The sequence below is a fragment of the Perognathus longimembris genome, chromosome 7 (genome assembly GCF_023159225.1).
Source record: "Perognathus longimembris pacificus isolate PPM17 chromosome 7, ASM2315922v1, whole genome shotgun sequence".
Taxonomy (NCBI): domain Eukaryota; kingdom Metazoa; phylum Chordata; class Mammalia; order Rodentia; family Heteromyidae; genus Perognathus; species Perognathus longimembris.
This window is the reverse complement of record NC_063167.1, coordinates 63,050,170-63,069,653: the sequence shown is the minus strand read 5'-3', so window position 1 is coordinate 63,069,653 and position 19,484 is coordinate 63,050,170. Positions and strand designations below refer to the sequence as shown.

The 19,484-nt window shown below is 35.0% G+C and overlaps 1 protein-coding gene across 1 annotated transcript in view; it reads left to right on the top strand.

The window, feature by feature from the left end:
- Positions 1-19,484, top strand: part of Col24a1 (collagen type XXIV alpha 1 chain) — a 265,766-nt gene that overhangs the window by 47,277 nt on the left and 199,005 nt on the right. Inside the window, exons 12-17 of the mRNA XM_048352139.1 lie at positions 4,052-4,105; positions 6,142-6,186; positions 14,121-14,174; positions 14,251-14,295; positions 14,535-14,588; positions 15,062-15,115. Of these exons, the coding sequence (XP_048208096.1) occupies positions 4,052-4,105; positions 6,142-6,186; positions 14,121-14,174; positions 14,251-14,295; positions 14,535-14,588; positions 15,062-15,115 (306 nt within the window). The remainder of the gene's footprint in view (positions 1-4,051; positions 4,106-6,141; positions 6,187-14,120; positions 14,175-14,250; positions 14,296-14,534; positions 14,589-15,061; positions 15,116-19,484) is intronic.

Below are 19,484 nucleotides of genomic sequence, written 5' to 3'. Positions count from 1 at the left end.
GTTCTCAGGAGGCTGAGAATGTACACAATTATACATAGAAAAACACATGCCAGCAAACTAGAAATGCTGAGATCCAAATGGGCCCAGTATCTGAAAAACTTGTAACAGTGAATATGTCAAAGATTATTGTTTTCAATTTTCTTCTGATTTAAGACCTAGCTAAAAGTTGGAGTTGAGGTTTCATTATAGCACTACTGTGCAGATCTCATATTATTTATGTTATGTGTATAAAAATATTAATGTCTCTGGAACTAAGGGTCAGGAATTACCAAAATAAATTGTACTTTATACATACTAATAAAATATTGATGGTAAATATAGTGAAATTATAGTCATAAAAACTGTAATGTCTCAGTTCAGATCTTTCTAATTATTACTCAGCATACTAAGCCTCTTTGACTCCTGTTTGAGTTTCCTGTACTTAAGCTGTATGTTTGATATAAATAGTTAGCAAAAATATTAGTTGGTATCATTTCATGGATACAAATAGGAAAGAAGCATACAGTCAAAGTCTTATCCTTATTTATCCATTGCTTTAATAATATTACTCAGATTAGATTTGGGAAGATGTTACTGTAAATCATGTTTATTATGCCAGTCTAATGATCAGTTATTTCCCTGAGTACACACTAAGTGTGAAATTAACTTGTTTGGAATTAACTTAATGACATCAATGTTTTCCCAATCAAATTATAGACTTAAAAGTAATATATACCTTGTCCTAGACAGTAGCCACATATGAATGATGTTAAAAGTTCACATTTTAAAAATAACCTAATTGGGTTTTTGTTGTTGTTTGTTTTTTTGGTCAGTCGTGGGACTGAACTCAGGGCCTAGGCACTGGCACTCAGCTTTTTTGCTCCAGGCTAGTAGTGCTCTGCCACTTTGAGCCACAGAGCCACTTCCAGTTTTCTGTTGGTTATTTGTAGATAAGAGTCTCAGGATTTTTTCCTGGTGCTGGCTTTGAACTGCAATCTTCAAATCTTAGCCTCCTGAGTTGCTGGGATTACAGGCATGAGCCATAGGAACCTGGGTAACATACTTTGATTATTCAAGGAGTAATTTTTAAAAGGAAATATCATTTGTTATTTAGCTTCATAATGGTCTTTTAACATTTGTGTTAGAAGTCATTTTAGTTCAAATCTTACTTCTCACAAAAATTTTTCCCTAATAAAATACTATGTTTACCCAGTGTTCACAGATTTAGTTGATATTTGTCACCCAATATCTCTTGGATTGTTTGTTTTTTTTAAGCTAGACCATTAGTTGGAAGTAAGATACTTATTCTGTCAGAAATTTGTTATGCTTTTACAGTCAAAGAGCATTTAAGAAGAGGTACATTAACTAATTTATTTCTTGGTCTTAGAAATTCTATTTTCTTTTTTTAAGTTGTTTTTTGATTTCAGAATCTTAGCAAAAGATCTTTACTCATCACTGTAGTTTTTTTTGCATGTTTGTTTGAGTTATGATGCTGGTACTAGGGCCTGAAATCAGGGCCTAAGCACCATCTGTGAGCTTTTGTGCTCGATTTATGTATTGTTTTCTTTTTCAGGAAAAAAAAAGTCACAGTTAATAAGATAGTAAAAAGCAACACTTCTGATGCTACAGCATTATGGAAATTATCTAACATTTTAAGTGTTTCTACTATTTTTGTCAGGAACACAAATGTATTCTCTAGATTCTAATTTACCCAGTATAATCTGCAGTAACTATATGTGGCTAACAGTAGTGTAACAAAATGTATGGAACATTCTAGGACATTGAATGTATTCCATCCACAAGACTGATACAGAATCTGAGAAGTGGGACAGGGCAGCCTATGAACTACAGCTGATAATTTGAAAGAAATCCTCACAGAGCAGGATTTCATAGACATGTAACACCAATAAGTGTTATATTTCAGGACAGAAAGCAGGAAGGAACATTTTGATCCACACTTCAAAGGTCAAACTCATTCTCATAGTTGAAACTAATTCTAGACATTAAGAATTACAGTCCTTCCAGCCTTTTCCAGTTGGACAAGCTGAGCCAGAGAGCAAGTTCTCCAACTGGGTCTGGCAGTGAGTTTCCATGAATGATTTGCTGTTCCTGCTCCATTTCAGACTGATTAAGTCTTTGTTTCTTTAAGAACAATTTTATTGCAACATAGTTCAGCTACCATAATATTAGCCCTTTTAATGGGTAGAATTTGATAGTGTACTTGCAGTGTTGTGCAGCCATCACACTATCTTATTTTAGCTTATTTTCATTGCTTAAAGCAAGCCAGTATTCACTCATTAGTTGTCCTTTGCCTTTACATCATTACTAGTCTGCCAAGCAACCACAATCCTGTGCTGCATCTCTATGAATTTGCCTATTCAGAATATTTCATAATAATGGAACCATGCAATGTGTTCCTAATTCTTATTTGTTGCACTGAAATTTCTGGAAAACCTACTTATGTTCTGTCTTTAAAAAATCAATCATCTCTAATTTTTCAGATGTATTACAATAATTTCCTCACTTTTGCTTATCTGGGCATCAAAAATACTCCCATATTAGATCATACTGAATAGAATGTGTTGCAGATTTGTAAGCTTGTTGACAACAGAACTTTACTCTCCTGGTCAATGGAAGCAAATGCCTCCTTGAAATTCAGTTGACTTTGAAAAGTGTATGGTCACCTAATGTTTAAGTAAACAGATGGTTTTCCCACTACCTTCTCGTGACAGAATCAGAAAAACTGTGCTTTTAGCATGAGTTAACTATATTTTAGGAACATCACCTATTGTTTATTGTTAAAGTAATATCTTTTAAACTTAATTCATTTATATTTCTACAAAGGAAAAAGTGATTTTTTGTGATTTGTAAGTCATACTATTATTTAATGCAGCCTTTCTAAATAAACAAGATTTTTAGAATTTAGTGGTGGTGGTGGTGGTGGTGGTGGTGGTGGTGGTGGTGGTGGTGGTGGTGTGTGTGTGTGTGTGTGTAGGGTGGGGGGATTAGGAGGGGAATTAAACCCAGCAACTCAGAACTTCCAACTTGTTAGGTAGGTTTTATTTTGGTTTTTAAGATTGGAGCACATGCTAAGTTTGCCTGGAAGAGCTTACAACTCAGAATCCTTTCTCTCCCTACCAATATCTGGTTACATGTGTATGCCACCATGCCTGGATTTAATGACATATTTTAATTTTTGTTATTTTTAGAAGTTTTAAAACTAATATTGAACAGTTTAATTCATTTTCCTAAGTGATCTTTAAAGATTAAAAATCTAATGGTAAATCTTTAGAATTTCAGTGTATGTAGTAGAAGTAGCTGCACTTTGCAACAGAATTAATAATAATAACAATGTTAACATCAGAGTTTTGCAAAATAGAATTCTCAGCAGGAACTTTGGCAACTTTAATTTTCAGTGACATCACATTCACATTCACATTCACAGTGTTTATGAGTCTGTATATTTTACATCATTTCCCAACAAAATTGTAGGTAAAGGAATTTGGGGTTTCAAGTTGTGTCATAGAATAGTTAGTTCTCAGTAGAGCATAGCAACTAGAGCACAGTCTGGAATAAGATTACTTCCACTCAAATATTAATCCCACCCCTGCTTGTGATCTAATATTGTGCAAGTGTTTTTAATTCTCTGCAACATAATGACATTAATGTGCATTGACTAGAATTGCTCTAAAGATGAAATGTATATCGATAACACTAGCTCTATAGTCCTCATCACAGTCTAAATGCATTGAAATAGGAACAATGTGGGATAGCAGAGATAATCAATGAATAGGTTAGGCAGAAATCATGGTTATGTTCCCTCTCACTCAGTGATTCTTATGCAATGATGGACCTTAGCGCTCTCTGTCTATTACCTGATCGTGAAAATACATTCTAATGCATATAAAGATTTTAAAGTCAATGAATTGTAATGCCAAAAAACCACCACATTTCAATTTAAGCATTAGGAAATAACTATTTTTATATGACAAATCCATTATTAGAAAACACAATGACAATGAATTCAGTCTTGCTTTTGTCTTTCACCTCATTTCCTCTTTTTCTGTGCCAGGGCTTCCCCGGGGACTTTGGAGACAGAGGCCCAGCTGGGCTGGATGGCAGTCCTGTGAGTACACTGTGAGGAGCCGGTGGTTGAGCTCACACCTGTGACACTCCAATGCCACGGTGCATGCCCCCCTTACAATCATCTTTGTTGGGGGAATAAACACTATTAGCTAGAGTTTCAAAACCAACGTGCACATTCTAATTTGTGATTTTCCAGTAGGGGAAGTAAGCCAAAAATGTTTTAGGTAACCACTGTGACAATCATTAAAATTGATTATTTTGACCATGTTAATTGTGAGTGCTTAGTAAACTATTAAAATACATAGTCACAATATTGGTTTTTATACCTGAAGGTACTGGCAAACTCTGTGTGAAACATGTGGAACGGGCATTGGTCCCACTTACTAGTGTTTTATAGAAAGGTCTTCTAATTTGAGATCAGACAGGGATTGATGTTTAGATTGAGAATGTTTACCATTCTAAATTAATTAGATTATCAAAGAATGATAATAGATTGCTGTTTATAGATAGTAGGTAGAAATGTCATACATTTTGCCTTCAAAGAACAGTTGGTAGCTGTCCCCATATCTATGCTATATGCACATTTTTGTAAGATTTTAAAGTGAATTAGAATCAGACAAAAATCCTGACAGACAGAATTATGAATAGTTCTTATATTTAGGCATATGTAAACTGACATGGTAAAGAGTTTGAAAATTGTTCCTGCTTAAGTTATACTTAGTGAGCTAAGCTTTTGTGTATTATAAGGCATGGCAGACAACACAGGAGTAGAGCTGATGATTTTCAAATAGATAATTAAAACTTGTGCAAGATCTGAGGGACAATGACTCAAGGCCACACCTAGAAGAAAAGTCTATGATACTCCATCTCCAAAATAACCAACAAAAAGGAGGGTGGGAGGTGGGATTCAAGAAATTGGGTGCCAGCCAAGCATGCAAGCTGAATAAACCTGAAGCTCTGAGTTTCAAACTCTAGAACTACCAAACAAACAAAGCTTGAATGCTTGAGCTAGAATATTTTCTGTCTTTTCTAGCTTGCAACTGTGAAGCGCTTCCAATTTGAAGCATAATGAGATACTAATGTAGGGTGTTTTTTTTTAATGCCATTTGTGTACTCATGTGTACTTGTAAATCTAGTGTGAAATGATCCTGTTTGGCTTTTTTTTTTTTTTTTTGGCCAGTCCTGGGCCTTGGACTCAGGGCCTGAGCACCATCACTCTGCCACCTGAGCCACAGCGCCCCTTCTGGCCGTTTTCCATATATGTGGTGCTGGGGAATCACATGTAGGAGGCAAGCAATCTTGCCACTAGGCCATATTCCCAGGCCCCTGTTTGGCTTTTTTAATAGTCCTATTGTGACTGGGTATTTAGACTATGCAAACTTTCTTTTTGAAATCGCCTCCCTATTTAAAATATATTAAAATGTTTCTTAAAAGGCATTTTGAGTCTTTAACTGCAACTGGATATTTTTAGCTTCAACACTGTCCCTTCGTTTTGAAATAGTTTAAAATGAAAACATGAGGGGAAAATTATTCATGTACCTTGTGCCATGTAAGTAATGTCAATGTAGAACACTGATGTTCTACAAACATTGTCACAGTGAAAATGAATAGTATTTCTGTTTTGTATCCAATGCCTAACGTATGAAACTGTAACCTCTCTGTATATCAGTTTGACAATAAAAACTAAAAAAAAAATTAAAAAATTAGAAAATTTAAACAATATACTTCAAAGGGGACAGTAGTGCTTTAAACTTTCTACATTTTAGCCACTGGCTTTTCATACATTATGTAGACTTATGTCTCTAGTATTGATGAGTATTTCCTCCCTATGTCATATTCATAGGAGGCACAGAGAATTCTTTCTCCTAGTATTCAAAAGCATGGAGCCAAGGGCACTTTGGAGGACTTTTCATTGCTCCTTAGATTTGTACTTCTCCGGAAAACATTTTAAAGTAGAAAAGTTCCCAAAGTTAGCTGTAGTAAAGTTTGATATCTTCTTTCCTAGAAATATGTATGTCCAGAAACAGAAAGCTTGGAATCATAATTAATATATCTTGTCCATTTCTCTTAAAATAGGGACTTATTGGTTGCATTGGTCCTCCGGGATTTCCTGGGCTTAGAGTGAGTATCACCAAATGTTGTCAATCTTATGAATGATTTTATTGTCCAATTTATATTTGTTTGATATGTTTTTAGAACTTAGGGAAATGAATAGGTTTAGTGCCAGTGTATTTTTTCAGTCAGATATGAAGTGAGTTGCATAAAAATCACATTTTGTAATATGCTAAAACAATTTATTTCTACCAATATTATGTATTTACAGCTGATCAGTAGATGGTCTTAGCTGAGACTTAGTTTTATCAAAAGTATAAGATGTAGGAGCTGGGTATGGTGGCTCAAGCCTGTAACTTTAGCTACTTGAGAGGCAGAGGTCAAGGGTCACAATCTGAGACCAACCTGGTCAAAACATTTGTGAGACTCTTTCTCAGTCAGTAACTGGCCAAAGTAGTGCACACTTGTCACTACTGCTATAAAAGGAAGCACAAATTAGAGAATCTTGACCCAGGCTGAGATGGGCAGATGGTAAAAAGTCTCTCTTTCTCAAATGGCTAATATATGAAGAGCTGATGGAGTGGCTCACATGGTAGAGGATCTGCCTGGCTAGTGTAAAGCCCTAATTTCAAGCTAAAGTACTGAAAAATATATAGGACACAGAAGAGCCATTCCTTTCTCTGAGATACTAGTTTATACCATCCAGGTTGGAGAGAGACAGGTCAAAAAAAAACATATTGATAAATTTAGATTTACTGTAATACATATAAATTAAGTGTTCTTGAAAGGTCTCCAAAACAAAAGTAAAAGCCAGGCTCATCAATGCCATTGAATATTTTAATACAAATTTATTTATTAGAAAAAAAGCACATGGGATTATTTGTCTACTGATTCAATTTTTGCACAACTTATTAACCTTATAGTTGAATGAAATTATTTCACTGGAGGCCAAAACAGTGTTGGCCTGATATTTAACAGTCTAATAAATATATGATTACACATTTACTTTAGTGGACAAACTGAAGTTTACATAATTACAGTATAACTTCATAAGTGTATTTCTCTCAGCCATGCTTGCTGAGAGAATGAATGCTCTCATTCATGGGATGGATATGTGCTACAAATATTATATATAAATTTTAGAGTCATGTGCTTTAGCATTCCAATGAGCTTGAGGCAGGACTGACATATATTTACAAAGTATAAGAAGCTTAATGAGAATAGTATCTAAATAGTAAACTACCAGATTCTATACAAAAGTTGACATAACCAGTAGCAGGAGTGAGATTTGCCTTAAAATTCAGTTTGTATCTTGCTTTAGCATATAAAAAGTAAGTAATTAAAGCTCCATTGTTCTTCATCATATAGTGAAACCTCAATATTTTTATTCTGAACACCAGTACTGACTTAAATTTGTATATTCTTCCTCTAATCTTTAAGTTTCTCAAAGCACAAAGTAATAACTTGATCCAAAAAATAAGACAGGGGCTTACATATTAGAACCATGCTAATGTTAAAGCCTGTAATCATAGCTACTTGGTAGTTGACAAATCATAAGTTGTCATCCTGGGATGACATGAAAGTAGGCATAGAATCGGTGAGTCTCTAAAATTGGTACCTTATGTGACAATAGCATCAGCAATACTAGTAATTGTAAAATTAGCAATAGTACCTCACATTTATTTAGTATTTTCTATGTGCTAGCCACAATTGTTATGTCATTTCATTCTCAAAACCACTCAGGACCACATATGTTTTAAGTATTTGCCCAGATTTGAAGTCAGGTGATCAAAATCCAGAGTCCAAAATTCTGTTGTGCTATACAATCTCTTTAAAACTTATACTACCTTGGAATGTATACTGACTATAGATTGAGATTTTTTTTTTTAAGTTTTATGAGAAGCTCTAGTGTAAGGTGGAATGAAATAGTATGTTTTCTCAGGACTTAAACCTAATCTTGGAGATAGCAATCAGGTTTTCTCAAAGGAAAGGCAGGGAGTTAGGTGAAGGAGTTACATTCAGAGATGCCCCTAATTGGTACTTATCTTAATGTATTACACTAAATTGACTAGCTTAGCTTCTGCACAAGGCTAGCCCAGATGGGTTCTTACCTGTATCTTGGAGACCTATCCTGTGTGCATTAAAGCCAAACCATTCAGTCAGAAGCATGCAGCATCTTGGCTACAAGGAATTTACACATTTATCAACCTGAGACATCTACTACTTTCCTGTTTAATTTGACCTTTAAAATTACACTGTAAAGTGGGTTCTGGTGGCTCACACTTGTAACCCGAGCGACTCAGGAAGCTGAGATCTGAGGATTGAGTTTGATGCCAGTGTGGGCAGTAAAATCTGTGAGACTCTTATCTCTAATTAACTTCCAAAAAGGCAAAAGTGCAACTGTGGCTCCAGTGAGAGAATGCTAGCTTTGAACAAATTTTCAGGGACAGTGTCTAGACCCTGAGTTCAAGCCCCAAGACCAGCACACACACGAAAAGTTGACCGTGTCTATTGGATATTCACAACATGATGCTACAGAGAACATACAAATAGTAAAGTGGTTTCTGAGATGAAACATATCATGTCTATTATCTCACATAGTTACTTTCCTTTTTAAGCTTAATTTAAATTTCATTTCATCTTTCAGCTTCAAGCACAGTGTTAGCCACATAAGAGTGTTCAGTTCAACTGACTGCTCCTCTGTTTTATCTCTCTCTCTCCATTTCCCCCTCAATCAATGGGAAGGGTGTCTACAGGAAAGGGGATGGCTAAAGGTGCTAGCAGTCAGCTCTGTAATCTTCACTTCATCTGCATGGGTGAAGATGGTGGTCCAGGTTCATGGTGCTCACGAATGAACATGTACAACTACTCAAAGATAATTAATTGAGAATTGGTAGTCTGTGCTTTTAAAGTAGTTTTGCATATATATCATTTTTCCTAAATGAGTTGTAGAGAAGATATTTATTTTGAGATTCATTAATTTTGTTTTAAATCGAAGCAATATTGAGCAGCAAACTATGTATCACAGCCTGCACTAAATCCTACACCTAAAATTCCAAGCATGTTAAAATTCTTGGTTTGGGCAGTATTAAAATCAAGTGGCATAAAGAAAAATAATCAGTACCATATGTTGTGATTATTGCTGTAATGAACTGTATGAAAAAAGTACGGAGAAAGTAACAATTTGTAGTGTTATATGGAGTCAGAGTAGGCTTCAAAAAACAGAATTTTCAAGCATATCTTAAAGACTGTACGTCAGTGGCCCTAGCCTGGGAAAGAGCAAAGAGCTCTTGAGGCAGAAAAATGATATCTTCATATACACAGAAGATAGGAAAGACTATCAATATTCGGAAATGGAAGGAATAGTGAGGGTAAAGCCTTAAAAAAAAAAAGCAGGTAGAGTCAGGAGCAAAAAGAAAAGGAAATGATTTTGTCTACTTGACCAGAGCTGTAATTGCTGTCTTCAGGCATTCTTTTCAACATGCAGTTTCTCAAGAAATGCTGTTGCTTTATCTAATTTTTATTCCATGCAGATAGCAGTTATTCCTTGCTTTCTGAATTACAGGAGTGACTGATCATTGCTGTGAGTGTGGTGGATATTAGTCACAAAGCTCAATGTGAAACTCAGTCCATTCCACCCTTTACTCAGAAGTTCTTATTAATTGGCCAATGTCTGCTGTTTCTCCTTAAGAGGACCTCTGCTATGGGTCTCTTTCTTTGACCTAATTTAACTTGAAAGTTCTGGATTATTTGTACCTATGTATGAGACTCTTTTGCCTCTAGTACTATAATCCAGGCATCTTCAAACTAAGCTCCTATGTCATAACAATTTTCTTCCATCTGTTACATCTTATCATGCAAGAGGACTGTAGTAGGAGAGGAGTACTGAAGAACCATCCATCTAACTTTGTAAACTGAGAATTGCTCATCAACTGTTGTGTGTGGAGGCTATAGGTTTTCCATATAGCTTGTGACATTCCATAAAATGCTTGATGGTTCTTGGAAATTTCTATATCATTCAGTTTTTACTTTGTATTTTCTGTTTTGCTGAGTCTTATAACATCTTTAATATCTCCAATACTTACAATTTTGTGGTTCTTTTAGAGACACTACAGAATTAAATAGGATATTGTATATTAGAAGCACATTTACTTGAAAATGCCAGATTAAATACAGCAATGTATTTAAACAAAACTTAAGAATAATATATTTTGGACAAAATGATAGTACATATAGATTTTTCTCTGTGAAAACTTTGTTTCATACTTATTGATTATTTCTGTATCATTTCCAATGTCTTTGTGTTTTGTGAACATAAAGTTTTAAAGCCACAGCTTTGAATATACTAGTGTCTGTAAGTGTAAGAGTATTTCTTACTGAGAGAATTTGAAATTATAAGCAATGACATTAACATAGAATATTTATTAAGTTGGAAAATATTACCCTTTGGTTCAACTCTATATTTCAGGATTAAGCTTGTTGAGAATATATTTCACAGACTTTAGATTCATCCAAAAGTAAAGATGTCATATTTTCCATGGTTAAGTTTGTATTATATAAATGTAGAATATTATAGATACTTTCCATTAATAGAAGATAGAACTTTAGGATCTGCTGTTTTAAATTTTGTTTTTGTAAGATAATTAATTCCTTGAGTATTCATTCCAAACTCTATTTCAACATTTATTATATATGTTATTGTGAGAAACTAGGAAATGAAGAATGAATAAGATGAATACTCTTGTTCCAAATGCACAGATTGGGAGGCAGGGAGAAAAGCACAACGCCATCTCTAAACAATGCAGTAGAAGGGCATTTTGGGGTCAGTAACCATATCTTCAAAGCTCAGAGCATGTGATAAAGGAGACCACATTCAAAGAATGGAAAGCAATCCACTATACCTCGCGTGTAGGAAGATGAAAGTAAAGAAACAGGGAAGAGAGGGATAGGGACTAGTGCCAAATAGAGAGGGCCTGGGATGCTAAGCCTAAGAAACTTAGATTCTAATACAAAGGAGTGATGTTTTCCCCATTCCTCTGTGTGTGTGTGTGTGTGTGTGTGTGTGTGTGTGTGTGTGTGGTGTGTATGTGTTTGTGTGAGAGAGAGAGAAAGAGAGAGAGAGAGAATATGTGTATTTGTGGGGCAAGGGGAGTTACCTATCCTCCTGAGCTTTTTTTCTTTTCTTTTCTTTTCTCAAAACTAGAGCTCTACCACTTGAGCTAAAGTTCCACTTTCTTGGTGACTAATTAGATATAAGTGTCGTGGACTTTCCTGCCTAAGCTACCTTTGAACTGTGGTCCTCAGATCTGAGTGCCTAGGATTATAGGCATGACTACTGGCATCTGGCTCATTTCACTTTGTGGGGGGCGGGGAGCAGTCATAGGGCTTGAACTCAGGGCTCTGAGCTCTTTTGCTCAAAGCTAGCACTCTACCACTTTGAGCCACAGTGCCACTTATTTTTTTTGAGTGATTAATTGGAGATAAGAATCTCAAGACGATTCCATCATACCCCAGTAAGAATGTCCTATATCAAGAAAACTAACAATAACAATTGTTGGAGGGGATGTGGCCAAAAGGGAACCCTACTTCATTGTTGGTGGGAATGTAAACTGGTTCAGTCACTCTGGCAAGCGGTATGGAGATTCCTCAGAAGGCTAAACATAGAGCTCCCCTATGACCCAGCAGCCCCACTTTTGGGTATCTATCCAAAAGACCACAAACAAAACCACACTAAAGCCACCAGCACAGCAATGTTCATTGCAGCACAATTTGTCATAGCTAGAATCTGGAACCAACCCAGATGCCCTTCAGTAGACAAATGGATCAGGAAAATGGGGTACATATACACAATGGAATTTTATGCCTCTCTCGGAAAGAATGACATTGCCCCATTTGTAAGGAAATGGAAGGACTTGGAAAAAATTATACTAAGTGAAGTGAGCCAGACCCAAAGAAACATGGACTCTATGGTCTCCTTTATAGGGAATAATTAGCACAGGTTTAGGCAAGCCACAGCAGCGGATCACAAGAGCCCAATAACAATACCCTTATGAACACATAAGATGATGCTAAGTGAAATGAACTCCATGTTATGGAAATGATTGTTATATCACTGTTGTAACTACGTTCAGTGTGCTATGTGTAACTGTAGTTTCTATTATTGATGATCTTCTTGTAGCCCCTTCCTGTGGTTGTACCTACACTATCTCTGTATCTTATCTGAGTATATTGGAAACCATGTATACTGGTATTAGAACTAGGATATTGAAAGGGAATAACAAAATCGAGAGACACAGGGTAAAAATAGACAAACAACTACAAAAGCAATGCTTGCAAAACTGTTGGTGTAAATGAACTGAACAATTCATGTGGGAGGGAAGGAAAACAAGAAGGGGGGAGGTGGGAATGAGGGACGAGGTAACAAACAGTACAAGAAATGTATCCAATGCCTAATGTATGAAACTGTAACCTTTCTGTACATCAGTTTGATAATAAAAATTTTAAAAAATCTCAAGGGGACTTTTCTGCCTAGGCTGGCTTTGAACCACAATCCTCAGATCTCAGCCTCCTAAGTAGCTAGGATTACAGACATGAGCCACTGGTGCCCAGCATCATTTCACTTTTTTTTTTAAGCTAAGATCTTACTATATTACCTAGAATAACTTTGAACTCTGAGCTCAAGCATTCCTTCTGCCTCAATAGATGAGGACTATAGTAGTCTACCACCATACATGGCTGCAAGTCTAACTTCAAAAATTTCTTAACCACAATGAAACCATCTTTGCACAACAATGTATACTAATAAAAAATCTTGATAAATAAAAAGTGTACGTTCCCTAATATTTGAAACCAGAAAGAGATAGTTGAGCCTGCTTAGTGTTTGGGATAAATAGTGACGAGGAAACCAGGACAGAGATAGTGAGAGAAAGAAGAAACAGGCCTCAGTGACAGAAAGTCTGACTGATCTTGAAACCATTGGGGATCCAGAGCGTGTTTTTTTTTCTAATTGTTTTTTAAATACACCTACTGTTTTTCTTAACTCTGTTTCCTGTGAGGACATACTGAAGAAATATTATCTTCATCTCTGACTTGTAGGAGATTATAATGGCAGTCCTATTTTCCAGGTATTAGAGCATTAAATTGAAACCTTAACAGTCTATAGAGACTCTTTTTCATCTTTGTTTCTTTAACACAATTACAATGTCCAGAACCTATTACACTAGAGAAGTATTATTCAATGATGAATAAATCAGAGAAGCCCAAAGGAGTACAGCTTTTGCGTGCTATTCAAATTATCCCCAAATGCATAGTAAATTTTTTCCTTCTCCAAATTTCAAATAATAAAACCAAATCATTGCAATGCCTGGCACATAGTAGCAACACAATAAATACTGGCTGAATAACGGGTGAAATAAAAATCCAAGACAAGTCATGTGCATCAGGAGGAAGAACTCCATACATCCTGACAATCTGACCCTATCACTTCCCAGTGCCTGTGCTCTGAAAGAGCACAGAAGGCCTTTGTCACAAGTCCAAGGTGACATGGTCCCTCTGTTCTCAACTGCTTCCCCAGGACCTCATTTCACTTCTCATGGAAGGGAGCTCTCTGTTCAATTTTGAATAAAATGATCTTACTTCCTACCAAATACCTGAAGTAACTGCTTCCTGGAAGACTGGCACAACAATATTTCATGAGAGCTAGTCATTCGGAAAACCAGTGCATGATGCAAGTCTTGGAAAGTTAGGATAGGAACTCAAAGTAGGGGAAGATCCTTGAGAACAAAATTAGTATAAGAAGTCTTAATGATGTAACATGGCTTGATCAACATTTTAAAGATTGGCATTACTTTAAAATGTGGAGAGGAACTTGTGAAACAAGAAAGACATACATAGGATCTTAGCAAGATAAACTGCTCTGGGATTACTAATTTATTAATTAACTTTTATCACATCCTCTTTCTAATCCTAGTGAATGCTTAATGGTGTTTCTTATTGCTTTTCAGGGCAGTGTTGGCCCATTGGGACCTGTTGGACCTTCTGGAATTCCTGGCCCAATGGTATAGTTCTACTTGCATAGTGGCATTTCCCTTTAACTTCTCCAGGATGTCACAACATGCTACTTTTCTTTTATAGGGCCTTTCAGGGAATAAGGGACCACCTGGAATCAAAGGTGATAAGGTGACTTAAATATTAACTTTATCATAGAAATACTGTCTTATCCTATTTACTTTTCAAGTCAACAGAATTTTAAAAACTAGTTTGTTTTTCTTTATGGGGCCTAATTTGTGTGACCAATTGCATTAATTTTCAGTAATAGGAAGTAGAAAAGCTATCTTGTCCATGATTAATTCTGGCTTTTCTGAATAAAGCCAAGTTTATAACATATGTGTGTCTTTGTATGAAATTGTTCTCTCCAGGGTGAACAAGGCATTCTAGGAGAACCAGGAGAACCAGGGTATCCTGGAGACAAGGTAACATATATACTATTAATTTTAGATAAACATGAGTAAATTCAAATGAAAAGAGTATGTGTGCATGTGCATACATGTGCACCAGTAATGCAATTTGAACTCAGAGCCTGGGTACTATCCCCTCAGCTTTTTCGCTCAAGGCTTGTGCTGTATCACTTGAGCCACAGATGTACTTGGGGCTTTTTCATAGTTAATTGGTTTCATGGCTTTTTCTCCTGCACTGGCTTTAAACTTCAATACTCAGATTTCTGCCTCCTGCATATCGAAGATGAGAGGCCTGAACCACTGGTGCTGGCAAGAGTACTTATGTTCACAAAGTATTGTGTTAGAATATGATATGTTGCTTGAATTCTTGTTTAAAGCAAGTTTTTCTCATTTTCTAAATTTTAGAACATTCATATAAATGCATTAATTTGCAAGTAGAGGTGTCTTTGTCATTATGCTTTTTTTCCCTGTATGTTCTCTTCTTTCAGGGCATGACGGGTTTGTCAGGACCACCAGGAATCAGAGGAAAACCAGGACCCTCAGTAGGTTTGAACTTCAGCTTTGTTCTTTCTGATTAACAGACTGCATGTCATGGCATACGTTTTTATAACTGGTAGTAGCTATACGAAGTAAGATAGAGACCTGGTGCTGGTGGCTCAGATCTATAATCCTAGCTACTCAGAAGGCTGATATCTATATCTGAGGATTGAGGTTAAAAGCCAGAGTGAGCAGGAAATTCTGTGAGACCCTTATCTCCAATTAACCATCAGAAAACCAGTAGTGGCTCTGTGGCTCAAGTGGTAGAGCACTAGCCTTGAGTACAAAGAGCTCAAGGACAGTGTCCAGGCCCAGACTGACAAAAAAGAAGAAGAGAGAAGCTTACCCATCTTTACTTTCTCTCACAATTTTAGACTACAGCTAATCCCTCAAGTGTTCACTTACATTCCACAAACTATTAGGGTATCCCTTATCCTCTGACATTCCTCCCAATAGTCTATTATAGATATTATTTAAATGAAGCAATGGGCTTTTAAGCAAGAAAACATAAGACACCTTAATGAATTTTTAAATGTTTCCTCAGTATCAGTTTCATTAAGGAAACATTCTGAAGGAAAAAAATAGTATGTCATACTCTATGGACCCAAATCTTGTAATTCCCTAGTTTTCTTCTAACCTTTGGGCATCAACTGGCCAAAAGAAAAATATACTCTATATTGTAGTTGACATAACTCCTCCCCTTCTAAAACTAAAATTACAAAATAATTATAATAAATAAAATAAAGCATGAGTAAAAATATATATCTATGAATTATAAACTGGTAATAACTACTATAACTAATATTTATTATTCACAAAATACTAGGCAGTATTCTAAAGATCATACATCTATGAAGTTAGTACTATTACTGTTCATATTTTATACATTTAAAGATATTAAGACACAGATTTTTATCCAAGTTGCCCATTCATAGATAGTCCATGGACACCCAGGAAAACTTAAATAATTATATTTGTCACACTTCTGGACATTTCAAGTTGCAAGTTTAATATTATGATTTTACAACTTTAATATTGATAAAAGTGGGTGTGATTGTAGAGAAAACGAGTTAAAATATATATTAAAATACCATTTCCCAGGGAAATTCATTGTGTTACCTCTAAATCCTCCCTCTCATCTCAGAATTGTTTGCTTTTACATCTCAAGAAGCACAGTTGTGTTCAAAACTTTATGTACTCCATTCTTTGTGGCTTTTAATAATGGCAGTATGTTATATGCATCTCTCAGGAATTACCTAATCCAAAGAACAAATTTAGGGATTATTCATCTAGACTTAGAAATATATTCATCAGTAAGAGACAAAACTATGTAGTAATTAAATTAAAAAGAATCTTAAAAATAATACAGTCTCATTTAATTTCTCTTTTCTTTCATCTTTTTTTGGTTCAAGACCTGCACTTGAACTCAATACTGACACTTTTGCTCTCTGGCTGGCACTATACCAACTGAGACATGTCTCCAACCTCTTATTTCACTTTATTTTTAATTTATTGTTATTGTAAAAGTGATTTACAGAGTGTTACAGCTACATAGGTTAGGTAATGAGTACATTTCTTTTTTTGACAGTGTTACCCTTTTCTTTTTTTTCTCCCAGTTTTTCCCTCTCAATACCACCACTCCAAGATGTATAGTTCATTTTCAATGTAGAGTCTAATGAATATCACCTCTGAATTACTTAATCTTTGTTCCATAATTTCCATTCTTCCCCTTCCCCTCATCAAAACAGATAAACTTATATAAAAATAAAAAGTACAGAATTCATAAGCAGCAACAAAAGGGGAAAAGCAGAAAACAAAGAAAATACAAAAAGTAAAACAAAAGCCTCTTGTTTCCATTTCTTGGAAAGAGAAACATCATTTTATATGATCATATGTATTGAGCCTTTGTGATCCTCTCCTAAGAATATCCTCTTTGGTCTCACTGTGTGAGTGTTTAGAGTCCCATTTAATCATCATGTCCAAGTATATCTTTTATTGTCTTTACCATCCATTGTGTTTTCTTTAGATTCATACACACATTCTAATTACCACAAATGAGGGAAACCGTGCAACCTATTTCTTTGGGTCTGGCTTACTTTGATTAATATAATTTTTTTCAAGTCTTTCCATTTCTTAATTTTTTTCATGTTATTCTAGTCTCTCAGATCTTTTATTATTTTCTTCTTTATTGTCAAAGTGAAGTACAGAGGGTTACAGTTTCATATGTAAGGCAAGTACATTTCTTATCCAACTTGTTGCCTCCTCCCTCATTTTTCCCGATCTCCCCCCTCCTCACTTCCCGCCCCTTGAGTTGTACAGTTGGTTTACACCGATTGCTTTTGTAAGTATCACTATTGCAGTAGTTTATCTTTTTATCCTTTGTCTCTCAATTTTGGTATTCCCTTACCCTTCCCTAGTCCAATTCTTTATGAATGGTTCAATATTATTCTTTCTGATGGAAGCATAGAACTCCATTATGTATGTATAACACATTTTCTTGATCCATTTGTCGAGTGAGGGGCATCTTGGTTTACTCCATCTTATCTATGGTAAACAATTATGTCACTGAAAAAAATGAGAACATGGACATATTTAAGGGTAGCCTTTGCTTTTACTTGTTTCTTTGTCCTGGATGAATGGAAATTAACCCAAGCAGCTATGTCTCCCAGATTTGTCCTGAAGTTAAATATTACAATCTCCAATCACCATAAATACAGCATGAGTATAAATCATGAGGACAAGTAAGAAACACTATATTTTTCAAGGATGATTCTAAACCATATACTAGAGACTTCTGATATATAGTGACTGTCAAAATAAGACACTAACTTTTTATTTCTTCATCTTTATAATTTGTTAATTAGAAGAAACAATATGTTGTAGTATATAAGCCAGATATCAAGTAGTAACAGTTTTTAATATTATTCACTTATATTTTGCTATTAATTTCTTGAGAAAACTAGAATCAAATATACTTTCAGTACAGAGAGCCAGAGATGATGAGAATGAGTTATTTGCTTAGTCATTTTATATCTTTCCATTCTACTGAAACAAATTTTAAGATTAGAAGGAATATCATTGGTAGAGAGAATACTGACATTTGTTGTTATTTTTATCAAACCTCTAGAAAGTATTTGTGTTAAGCAAAAGTATTTGTTCTGACAGGGTAGAGGCTTATGAATTAGTAATAGTGCTGTCATTAGTCTCTTTCCTTCTTCATTTGCAGCTTATTAATACAAAGGACATTTCACCTGAAAACCTTTCCTAATTAGGGAAAGAGACTTCTATTTGGTGAAAAATTGCTTATGCAAAATCACTTATCATATTAATAAATAATCTCTGACACTCAATTAAACAAGTTAGTGCCTACCTTAAACATTTAGTTACTCTCATGGAAAGAGAGAGTCATAGATCTTTCCTACTTCATACGTTCTAGTTTTGTTTTCTGTCATCTAAGATTTTGATGTTACTGACGTTACATCCAAATGAAAGAATATTTTCCAAATATATTGTAAAATGGAATTTTTTTCCAAATATAAAAATGACTTGACCTGGAAATTTTTTTGCATTCTGAATTAGTGGTTTGTTTTGCAAGTATTGATAACACAGAGAAAAACCAATGCTCTGAAACTACTAACAAATACTCCACCTTTCTGACAGAAAAAAAATAAAGCAATTATTATGTTCTTTTTATTTTAAGCAAGAAGTTTTGATCATCTAGAGGATTCACTTAAAATTTTTCTATTCTGTAAGTTACTTAAAAACACAATTATAAAGGAAAACTTACATCCATAGGAAAAGAAAAGCATAGAATTATTCTCATTAGTGAACAAAACAATTCCATATGTTTTTTAAAAAAAATATTTGATTATTAATCAGTTTATCTAAAAGCAAAAGTCTAGGACTTGTTTATTTGGAATTTTAAAGTTAGCTTCTTAATTGGAATTTGCCACTAGGGGGCCTCAGTGAGAACCCCTAGTCTATCTCAAAAGGTAGGTACAGTGTCCCATTTTTACAATTTAAGACTCACATATGCACTGATTCTGTTGTATAGAAGCTTTTGTTCTTGTTAGTTGTAAATGAGGACTTTAATAAACTTCAGCATCGTCTATTTCTAGAATTGATTTCACTATTTGTATTGTGTTTATTTTTGTACCAGTACCTTCACTCTGAGCATGCATAATGAATTGGGGGGAGGGGGTAGCCATTGGAGGGAACAGTGCTTCAATTTTTGGAAAACATGGGTATCTTAAATTTTTATGCTATCTGGGGCCTATGCAACTCAAATTAGAAGCTCGTATAGAAGTTTAATAGAAAGGAAGTCATCAATTGTTTTTCAAATCTCTTTCCTAGTTCTACAATTTATTTCAAATC